Source organism: Solanum dulcamara, chromosome 2 (assembly GCF_947179165.1).
Source record: "Solanum dulcamara chromosome 2, daSolDulc1.2, whole genome shotgun sequence".
Classification (NCBI taxonomy): Eukaryota; Viridiplantae; Streptophyta; class Magnoliopsida; order Solanales; family Solanaceae; genus Solanum; species Solanum dulcamara.
In genome coordinates this window covers 71,997,495-72,009,847 of record NC_077238.1, presented here as the reverse complement: position 1 = coordinate 72,009,847, position 12,353 = coordinate 71,997,495, and the positions used below count along the sequence as shown (strand labels likewise).

At 32.8% G+C, this 12,353-nt stretch overlaps 1 protein-coding gene across 1 annotated transcript; it reads right to left on the bottom strand.

The window, feature by feature from the left end:
- Positions 1 to 3,715: 3,715 nt before the first annotated feature.
- On the bottom strand, positions 3,716 to 7,634 carry LOC129876733 (protein VASCULATURE COMPLEXITY AND CONNECTIVITY-like). The gene is made up of 3 exons (XM_055952235.1): positions 7,490 to 7,634; positions 5,164 to 5,366; positions 3,716 to 4,148 (listed from the first exon to the last, which is right to left on the bottom strand). The coding sequence occupies exons 1-3, from the start codon at positions 7,586 to 7,588 to the stop codon at positions 3,971 to 3,973; spliced, it is 480 nt and encodes a 159-aa protein (XP_055808210.1). The 5' UTR covers positions 7,589 to 7,634; the 3' UTR covers positions 3,716 to 3,970.
- Positions 7,635 to 12,353: the final 4,719 nt, after the last annotated feature.

The following is a 12,353-nucleotide window of genomic DNA, read 5'->3' as shown; positions in this document are numbered from 1 at the left end:
CTCTTTTGTAACCATCCATGGCCAGCCTCTCACACCTCCGCACTGGGGCATCTCTGTCTCTCCTCTTCACATGTCCATACCATCTCAGTCGCATTTCCCGCATCTTGTCTTCCACCGAGGCCACTCCTACCTTGTCTCGAATAACCTCATTTCTAATCCTGTCGCTCCTGGTGTGCCCACACATCCATCTTAGGATTCTCATCTCAGCAACTTTCATCTTTTGAATGTGAGAAGTCTTAACTGGCCAACACTCCGCCCCATACAACATAGACGGTCTAACCACCACTTTGTAGAACTTGCCCTTAAGTTTTGGTGGCACATTTTTGTCACATAGTACTCCGGAAGCGAGCCTCTATTTCATCCACCCTACCCCAATACGATGTGTGACATCATCGTCAATCTCCCCGCTGCCTTGCATGATAGACCCAAGATACTTGCAACTACTTCTCTTTTGGATGGTCTGAGCACCAAGCCTAACTTCAACGCCAACCTCCTGAGGTGTCTCACTAAACTTGCACTCTAAGTACTCTGTCTTTGTCCTACTCAACTTAAACCCTTTAGACTCCAAGGTATGTCTCCAATCCTCCAGCTTAGCGTTAACTCCGCGGCGAGTTTCATCGATCAAGACTATGTCATCCGCGAAAAGCATACACCATGGCACCGCATCTTGAATTTGTCGAGTCAATCCATCTATCACTAAGGCAAACAAAAAAGGACTAAGAGTTGATCCTTAATGCAACCCCATCACCACTGGAAAGTGCTCTGAGTCCCCTCCTACTATCCTTACCCTGGTTTTGGCTCCCTCGTACATGTCCTTGATCACCCTAATGTATGCCACAGGTACACCTTTAGCCTCCAAACATGTCCATAGTATTTCTCTTGGGACTTTATCATAAGCCTTTTGTAGGTCGATGAATACCATATGCAAGTCCCTCTTCCTCCCTATGCTGCTCCACCAGTCTCCTCATAAGATGGATGGCTTCTGTAGTTGAGCGTCCCGGCATAAATCCAAACTGGTTCTCTGAAATAGACACGTTTCTCCTCACCCTCATCTCTACCACTCTTTCCCATAGTTTCATAGTATGGCTTAGTAGCTTAATACCTCTATAGTTGTTGCAACTCTGGATATCCCCTTTTTTGTATAGAGGGATCATTACGCTCGACCTCCATTCTTCGAGCATCGTTGCTGTTTTAAAGATGACATTAAATAACCTAGTCAACCACTCCAAACCTACCGAGCTCGTGCTCTTCCAAAATTCCCCAAGAATCTCGTCAGGTCCGGTTGCTCTTCCCCAGCGCATCCTACGAACGACACTCTTAACCTCATCGACCTTAATACTCCTGCAATACCCAAAATCGCGACGCCTCCCTGTATGTTCTAAATCTCCCAACACAAAGTCTTTGTCCCCTTCCTCATTCAAGAGGTTATGGAAGTAGGACTGTCACCTCTGTTTAATGAGGGTCTCGTCTATCAATACTTTTCCATACTCATCCTTAATGCACTTCACTTGGTCCACATCGCGTGCCCTTCTCTCCTGCGCCCTGGCTAACCTGAATAATTTTCTATCCCCACCTTTCTCTTCTAGTTCAGCATAAAGGCGTTCAAAAGCTGTTGTTTTTGCCATCGAAACCGCCGACTTCACCTCCTTTCTCGCTATCTTATAAAGTTCCATATTCATCCACTTCTCCACCTCATCTGTGCTTTCTATCAACTTTGCGTACAACATCTTCTTTGCTTCCACCTTTTCTTGCACTTCTTCGTTCCACCACCAGTCTCCTCGATGCCGACTACGACTACCAGTCGAGACTCCCAACACTTCCCTTTCCACAATCCTAATACAACTAGCCGTCCTATCCCACATACTGGTCGCATCCCCATTACTATCCCAAGCCCCCATGACCTTCAACTTCTCTCCCATCTCCAGGGCATTTGCAGTGGTCAAACTCCTCCATCGGATCCTAGATCGATCATCCCCGACCCTCTTATTCCTCACCATCTTGATCCCTAAATCCATCACCAAAAGCTTATGTCGGGTTGTAAGGTTGTCTATCGGAATGACCTTACAGTCTTTGCACAGACCTCTATCGACCTTTCTCAGGAGTAAAAAGTCTATCTGAGTCTTAGCCACCGAACTATGGAATGTTACCAAGTGGTCTTCCTTCTTTGGAAAACTCGAATTGGCTATGACCAACCCAAAAGCTCTTGCGAATTCCAAAAGTGAAATGCCTCCTCCATTTCTGACCCCGTAGCCAAAGCTTCCATGCACATCATCATACCCTCCTGAAATAGACCTGATGTGCCCATTGAAATCTCCTCCCACGAAAAGCTTCTCAGTAGGTGGTATACCTCCCACTAACTCGTCCAAATCCTCCCAAAAACGCCTCTTATCCTCCTCTCTTAAGCCCGCTTGTGGCGCATAAGCACTAATAATGTTGAATGTGCTTCCTTCAACGATCACCTTAATCGACATCATCCTATCGTTGACTCTCCTAACCTCCACCACCTGATCCCTTAGATCATTGTCTACTAAAATGCCTACCCCATTCCTATATTTCGATCTACCTGAAAACCAAAGCTTATACCCGTCTACCTCCCTAGCTTTAGAACCTACCCATTTGGTCTCTTGGACACAAGCTATAATAATCTTTCTCTTTTTTAGAATCTTAACTAGCTCTATGGATTTGCTCGTTAACGTTCCAATGTTCCAAGAACCAACTCTCAGTCTAGACGCTCCTTTAACCCACTTACCCCTCCTTGCCCTCGTCCCCGACCCCGTCCCTGAATGAGAGCATGACCTTAGTCTACCATCGCTATCTAAAGCCACAAAAATACGTAGGAATTAATAAGTTATTCAAAAATTTAAAGTTAGCAAAATGCAACGATAAGTGTATGAACAAAAATATAGGTAAACCGGAGGTACCAACTCCAGTTGAAAAAAACCTGATTCACGCCGGAAAACACTGTTTCACATCGGAAAAATGAAAAACCGCGAGACGACGTCGGAAATCAATAGATCTAGGCCAAATTTGAAAAGATCTAGAGGTATTCGTTGGAAAACAAGCAAAAGGAAAGAAAAAGAAAAAGAAAGAAGAAGAAAAAGTAGTTCCGGATCCGGATCTGAAAGTTCTCCTAGCAGAGAACAAATAATATTAAGTGTTTTAAAATATATTATATTTATTTGGTAAGAAATTGATACAATGTATTATAAATGTATTAAAGTGTGTGATACATATATATTATTCATGAATAAAATTTATATTATATGAGTTTTATAAAATATTCTCGCTAATATGTATTAAAATTGTATTATAAATATATTATAAGTGTTTAGTAAAAAAAAATATTATTGTTATAAATGGTAAATATTTTTTTAATATAGTATATTTATGTAAATTTTCCTTTGTACAACTTGTAACTATTAGCTCTAATTCGAATTCCCACTTCTTTTTCCTGGCCAATATAACTCATGATCATTGAGTTATTTCTTTTATAACTATTATGTTTCGCTGTCAAAAATATTGAATTTCTAGAATATGAATGCATCATTAAGAAAAATGTATTAAGTGGAATTGATCCCTTCTCTTAGTAAATAAAATAACTTAAACATTCAACCAAGTGTGTCATTTAACTTTTCTATAGTATGAGTGCCAACATATAATATTATACCAATTTTAAAAAAATAAATATATAAAATAGCTAGTTTTACGAAAAAACTATGCGTTCACATGCCCCATTTTTAGTATATAAGCCCCCTCCAAAAAAGGGTGGTGTGGGGGTGGTCTCATCAATTATATAGATCAATGAACTTCCAATAATCACATTTGGAAGTTATCCCACTTACAATTAGCTGTTCAACCTAAAATATGCAAATGTCATTGGAATACAACATCTCAGAAACTTTCATCAAAGCAAAATCAGTTATCTTCAAAATTAATCTATACAATTTTTTTTTTTTTTTTAAATGATAAGCTAAGCCAGATTTTGACTAGCTGTAACATAATATGCAATAGAAAAGAGAGCATGAACAAAACAAAGAATTCCACCAATGGATAGGTAATTATGATGTAAATAACCACACGATGTTCTTGACTTGTGATTTGCCTTTGTCCCAATCACCAACGTACCCAATCCTGCTGCAAATATGATCCTGAAAAATCACAAGTCATATATATTACCACATAATAATTATTTTTTCCTTCAAATTTGTATAGACTTGAATACTTGAAAATACACAACATTCATACTACGGAGGAAACGAGATCTCTTATGACCACTTATTAAATAGAAAAAAAATATCTTTTTTAATTTTTTTATATGTAAAAATCAAAATCTCTCGTAAAAAGGATATAAAATAAAAACTAAAATTATAAAGGGCTAGAAAAGAATTTTTCACCGGTGATTTGGTTTCATAGCCTTTTACAAATTATTTATTTAGTTTTATGTCCTTTTTACAAGAGATCTTCATTTTTACACGTAAAAAATCTAAAAAGACTATTTTCTTCTATTCAATTTATAAGTTGTCATAAAAGATCATTTCAATAAAATGGAACGTTTCATCGTTACTTAATGATGAAATTAAATGATACGATACAATATTAATTTAAATAATAATAATAATAATAAAAATATAATATTTAAACTAATCATACAATATAATAAAACGGATAGCCACCATCTAAACAAGTTGTTAAGGTATTGGGTGTCCAATATAATCGCACCAAACTATAATGTTTTTACACTTGGAATAAATATGTATATTTTCAACAAATTTCTTCTATAAGAGTCGAAGGTATTGTGCGCAATCCACTATAGTATATCTTCAACATGGATTCACCATTGGAAAGGGTACTGCCTAAGCCTAAACATTTATATGACATGGTTAAGATCCAGAGTCCAACAAGTGTTTTTAATGCTAAATATTTTGACTTATAATATTTTTTATATATGTATTTTAAAAAAAAAAAATAAACAAAGATGTCATATCCAAACTCACGATCAAACTATCACAGAAAGAACATATCTCGAAATTCACTCCAGAGAACCATAGCATGTTAGAAATAAGAAAGGACATATCTTTTGAACGACAAACAATTAAGAAAACCGATCAACGAATAACAACATCATATAAATTGAGACGAAAATAGTATTAGAGAAGAGCATACCATGTGAAAACAAGAGAAGCAATTGATAATTGCTTGATTGGTGTGGCTTTACGAATATCATCAGTACTACAAACGCTGCAGCCTCCAACAAGGTTGGCTAGAACATGAGCTACTCCAAGCAGAGTTGCAGCAGCTAACCCAAAAATAAATGCCTCATGACTTGGCTTGTTACACTCAAACAACCATAATGTCACGTGTCTTGCCTGTTACAATTACCAATGAAACAAATCATCAAACCATATTAAAATATTTAGTATTCGCACTACTAGAAAACATGAAATTAGCTATGAAATTTATCAGTAATCAATTGCTAAATAGCTTCGATTAATTGTATTTTCTTATAATCCATCGCAAATTCATAACTAAATGAGATTAGCATGAGATTTTTTGTTATTTAGCTACTGAATTTTGTGTATAGATTTTCCTACTTATCACTGAATTTTAACTGTCGTTTTTATCATTATTAGTAATAACTCGCTCTGTCCCAATTTATGTAAAAGAATTTGGAGAAATTAGTAATAGATTTTTAAAATAAAATTTACAGATTTGAAAATTACACTAAAAAAATTATTAAGTTAATAGTGCTAATGATTCAAAATATTTTTTGGAAATTGAGAAAACTATAGTTATAGAAGAAGTTGATTGACCCCTCAAACTACTGCATCGTATAAAATGGGATGAAGTAGCAAAATTAACAAAATTATCGGGATTTTTATGGGGTCATTCGTACTAATGTCCCTATTATGAAGTGATTTAAATTTTTTTTCTTCTTTAAATTTGTTGTTTTTTATTTTTATCTTTCAGTACTTTTAAGTGGGATTAACACATTTTCGAAAAGAACATAAAATAGTAGAAGATTCAACATACAATATATGGTGATTATTATAAATCCACGAATTAGAAATGCTATAACTTATCATAAAAAGTGATCGAAAATATTCCTGACATCTGAAAAACAAAAATAAAATCACAACACACAAGTTATGTCTTACCTAGCTCCTATGAAATTTGTGGTGACAGAGACATAAGTTCAATTTCAAAATCTACTCATTCCTATAGAATTTTTTACAGCATAAGGTAACAACTAGTATTGAAAGTTGTTGTCTTTGGAAGCCTTTGCCCCGAACAAGACAAAAAAATTCTAAATTAATGACCTTGTAAATTAGATACTAAACAACTTATACCGAATAAAGCAAAAAATTGCCTTATAAAATTACATCATAATTAAGGATATTTTGATGAACAATTTTTTATTAAAACAAGAGAAAAAAAACTAAATACCACAAATTTAAGGGGCAAAAATCGAACCACAAAAACATGATTTTTATGCATCAGATCAGCCCAAAGAGGCCATTTAAAAAGAATGTCTAATTTTTATTTTTAACTAAAGAGAATCAGTATAATTAGTATATTATTATACACTTATTATATATTTGATATATACACTTGTATAATGTCTTGGTGGGCCTAAATATTTTTAGGTTACTAGATTTTTGTTACGCTAATATATTCCATTATATCTACTCTGTCTATTTCAATTTTGTTCGTCCTACATTTTTAAAAAAAACAAAAATGTGTTTTTTCCTTTTTAGTAATTTTTAATTTTAATTTTCCACATGACATGTTTAAAATCACTTAATTAAAAAGCAGTTTGGTTTACTTAATATATCTTTAAATGAAAACCACAAAATTTTAAAAAAATATTTTTTATAACTTCATATCAAGTTAAAACAGGACAAATAAATTGAAACATGAAAGTAACATCTTTTGAAAACAAAGAAGCTTTAAAATCTTGACCGAACAGAGAAATCTTCAAAATCTTGACCCAACACCATTAGAAGTTGTATGAAGCTAGACTCGAAATAGAACATAGTTTTGACCCAAAAAATAAAATAAAAAAAATATTCAATCCGTTTTAATTTATTTGTTTGGTTTTGACTCCTTTCGATATTTAAGAAAATGAAGAAAGTTTTTACGGGCCGTAGGAGCCCTCTCTTAGAAACAGAATCGACTTACTAGAGCTTACTGTAATTGCAAAGGTTGGGTATATGACTTTTGCTCTTGTAGTCTTAAACAAAAGATATGTAAAATGTATCACGCATTTAATTTTATGGTCTTAAATCATGTATGACAAGTCAAAATTAAAAAGCTTTAAATTTTCTTAAAAAAATAGACTAAAAAAATTAAATATGACATATCCAAACCAATTAAGAACGGAGGAAGTAGAACATAATGAATACAAATAAAAGATTCAAATATAGGAAAATAATTTCAATCAATAAATTTGATTTGAAGGCTTTGTTGATCTATAATTAAAGAGATATACCTGGTTTTGAGCTGCTTCTGCTTTATATCCAAGAATTCCAGCCACTATATCCAAGGCCACAATTAGCAAACCAGCAAAAATTTTAACCAATTTGCCCATATTTTCATGAGCAAACAAAGTATTACTGACACTTATATACACCTCCCTTTCCCAAGATATATATATATATATATATATATATATATATATATATAATACTATAAAAGAAGTATATGCTTAAATGAAAAGCACAAATAGTATGCTTCAATGAAATGGCATTTGAATACCCGAATATGTTATTCCAATCATTTCAATTTGTTTGTTCTGTTTTGACCTGACACGAAATTTAAGAAAATAAATAAAAAATTTGAATCTTATAATTTTCAATTAATGATATGCACATCTTAAGACCTTAAAAAGATATATATATTTTTTTAAAAATAACTAAAAATAGAAAGTAGGATAAATAAATTGATACGGCAGAGTATATATGCATTTGAATACCCGAATATGTTATTCCTTTCGTTTTAATTTATTTGTTTTATTTTAACCTGATACGAAATTTAAGAAAATAAAAAATACTTTTGAATTTTATAATTTTCAATAAAAAATATGCACATTTTAAGGCATTAAAATGATTGATTATTTATGAAAATAACTAAAATAAAATAAAATAGGATAAACAAATTGATAGGGAGGAGTATATATGCATTTGCAACTTTAAAGGAGAGAGAGATAGAGATGGATGATCTAAGGACATAGGCTTTTTTTTTTATTTTTCAGTACAAAAGCTTGCTTTATTTTGGTTTTTCTTTTTGCCTTACTTTTTATCTTCTTCTTTTATGGAATCTCCTTAATAGGTAAGCAAAAGGGCATAAACCATCCAAGGAAATATAGCTAAGGCATCTATAATTGAGGAAAAAAAGGATAGTCCCTACTACATATATTCCCTTCGGCAGTTTCAATTTACATGATATATTTTATATTTTTTTAATGTTAGATGACTTTTTATTTATGTGACGATTTTTTTTATATATTTTATAAATATTTTGAATTATCAATTATTGTGACTTATTGTAATTTTTATAAGGTAAGATTGTGTACACATCAACCTCTTTAGACCCCAATTATGAGTTTACACTACGAATATTTTTGTTGTGTCGTGTTTCTTACATAATTTTCAAATATGTAGATTTTATTTTTAAAAACTTAAAGATCTTCATTATCAAATTTACAGTCAAAATTAAAGAGTTCAGTTTCAAAATTTAAATCGTGTCACACAAATCGAGACAAAAAAATGTTTTATTTTATGTGATACTCTATTTGTTCTTTTTTATTTGTCATGTTGCGTTTTTCAAGAGTCAATTTGACTAACTTTCAAAGCTAAATTAGATTACATTAATTTCATATTTTAAAATAAAAATTTGAATATTCAAAAACTATATGAAAAATAGCACAAATTACAATTTTTTTCTACATCAATATGATAAAAAAATACATCTTAAAATGTTAGTCAAAATTACTATCGTTTAACTCTAAAAAGGAAACTATACTGACCAAAAAGAAATGAGGTATATCTTTTTTTCCTTTTTAGTCTTGTTTTAAAAAAGAAGACACATATTTATGCTTTAAAAATAGATTAATTAACTTTAATAAGTTAAGCCTCCATCCCCATTACCACTTTGAAGTTAGTACTAATGGTTTATTTTAGCCTTTATTTTAATCCGACACGTCGATTGGTGTTTGCAATTAATTAATAAGATCAAAGGATATTTTCATCTATATATTATTTTATTTATTTTGTGGTCTCATCAAATTTTTGAGAGGTCAAAAAGGTTTATCTTTTTCAAAATTTTTATTTAATTATTTAAAATTGAAATGTTTAACCATGTTTTGAGAGAAAATATATATACTTTAAAAAGTAACATAAGCTTTTTTCTGAAGCTATAAAAGTAATTTTTCTTGAAAATTACTTTGTTAAAAAGGGAAATTTTTTAAAAATAAAAACACTTTGATAAGAAAAAAAACCGCACAGTATTTTTACAGCAAATTATCCGCTACCAAGATTTCATGCACCTTCTTTTTTTGGATAAAATCGCAAAATATTTTAATCCTTCTTTTGTTTTTCTTGGATAAAAATCTTTCTTTCAAATATATATAGTAAAAGCTTGGCCATCTTTTTTATTTTCTTGCCTTTCTCAAGAAATTTCATGATCCACTCTATTTTTGCCTTTGTTTAAGAATCTACTTCAAAATTACAACAAGATGACAATCTAAAGCTTTTTATTTTTATATATAGTTAAAAGTAAAATTCACCACTAGGTTGTGTAAGGGGTTTGGTATTGACCCTTCCATAATTTATATTTTTAAATAATTCCAAAAGGTAGAATACATAAAGGAAGGGGATATAATTAACGTTGCCTCCTCAAATTCTAATTGGGTGATGAACAATTATTTCCATCACACTATGCATCGACCTATGAAGCTCACAAAAGGCAAATTATGTCACACCATTTACATAGGACCCTAGCTAGTGCAAAATTATAAAAACTACAAGCTAAGGAGCACTTGTCCCTTAAGCATAATTTCTTTCTTCCATAAATAAGGAGATGGAAACGCTCTTGTACCATGCACAAGAGTCGCGGAATATATTAATGGTTTTGATTTAAATTTTGTATTTGTTTTAAAAGTTCATTGAATATATACTGATTATTAATTGAGAATTCTTTAACTTAAAGAGATTAAAATTCAGAATTTACATAAACTTTAAATTTTGACTTTATCTCTGGACATACAACGACAATAACTATGCCTAACTCACAAATAAGTAATTAGAATCGATTATATGTATCAGTTAAAAAATAATTTTTTTTTAGATAGTCTTTAGTTTAATAGGTCTCATTTGAATATTTTATTTAGTTTATAATGGATGGTAGACCTTATTTTATGAAATATATCTCATAAGAAAGTACAATAGTGATCGAATAGATATGATCCTCTACTAAATTTTGAATAACTTATGTTGACATATGTGTATTCCTTTTAATCAAATTTTATAGTATGTTAGGAATAAAGCAAAGCTTCTTTTGAATCTTATTTTGTTCTCTCAAGTTCCAAATTCTAACAGTGGTTAGTGGTATCAAATGCAAGATAGTCAAAACTCATTTTGAACGCGTAGTCAACAAAATGCGTTTTGAACGCGTAGTCAAAAAAGGAACAAAACGCGTTTTGAACGCGTAGTCAAAAAGAGAGATTCAATACGCGGATTTTACGCGTTTCTAGTTTCCTACAAAATAGAAGACCTCTTGCCCTCATTTATCCCATCCCAAAAAGAGAGAGTAAGAATACAAAGAGAGTTATACACCGAGATAAATATTGTAGTCTTGAGTGTCCTCTTTAGTAGTTGTTCCTTTTACAAGAGAGAAGTGTTAATTGTTGTTTTCTCCTTGTATTTGAGAGCTGTGTACTCCATATTTATATAGTGAGATCCTTCTACCCCGTGGTTTTTCCCTTCTATCAGTTAGACAGGTTTCCACGTAAAATTCTCGTGTCCTATTTATTTTCATTATTTTCACTATATCAAACTTTAGTTGTGGTGCTTCCTCCCCCCAACAGTGGTATCAGAGCCCTCGGTTATTCTTTCTGTTTTATGCGAAGGTACTATTTGTGAATAGTAAATTTGGTGAATAGTACTATTCACGTGAATAGTAAATTTTCGGTGACGGTACAGTTTGTTACGATTGTTCGCAAGAATATTCAGAAACGATCTAGAAGGGTGTGAAGCAAATAACAATGTCGAGTACAACAAAGTTTGATGTTGAAAAATTTAATGAGACTAATTTCTCATTGTGGAAAATGAAAATAAAAGCGATATTGAGAAAAGACAATTGCTTAGCTGCAATTGAAGGCAGGCCCACAGACTTTGTTGATGACAGCAAGTGGAACGACATAGACAGCAACACAGTTGCTGATCTACACTTGGCACTAGCTGATCAAGTGTTATCTAGTGTGGCGGAAAAGCGGACGGCGAAGGAAATATGGGATACTCTTACGGGGTTGTATGAGGCCAAGTCTTTGCATAATAAAATCTTCTTAAAAAGAAGATTGTATACTCTTCGAATGGCAGAATCCATGTCAGTTACTGAACACATCAATACTTTGAATACTCTGTTTTCGCAACTTACAACAATGGGTTGCAAAATAGAGGGTACTGAACGTACGGAGCTTCTACTTCAAAGTCTGCCTGACTCGTATGATCAACTCATCATCAACCTGACGAACAATACAGACAGTCTAGTTTTCGATGAAATTGCAGCCGCTGTCTTGGAAGAAGAAAATCGGCGCAAAAATAAGGAAGACAGACAAGCAAGTTCGCAGCAAGCTGAAGCCTTGATGATGGTGAGAGAAAGACTAACGGAACATGGCCCTAGTGGGAGTCACGATCATGGCAGATCTCAATCAAGAAGTAAGAAGAATATCAAGTGTTACAACTGTGGTAAGAAAGGGCACTTCAAGAAAGATTGTCGGTTCAAGAAGAAGAGTGAAAACCCTGAGCCATCAAATGCTCAAGGGAATGTTGCATGTACCTCGGATGATGGCGATATTTTATGTAGTGAGGCAATATCAAATAATGAAGGCAGAAAACATTTCGCTGATGTCTAGATTATGAACACAGGAGCAACATGGCACATGACTTCCAGGAGAGAATGGTTCCATCAATATAATCCTATCTCAGGAGGGTCTGTGTTCATGGGAAACGATCATGCTTTGGATGTTATTGGTATTGGGTCCATCAAAATAAAGATATATGATGGCACGGTTCGCACCATCCACGAGGTATGACATGTAAAAGACTTGAAGAAGAATATACTGTCTTTAGGACACC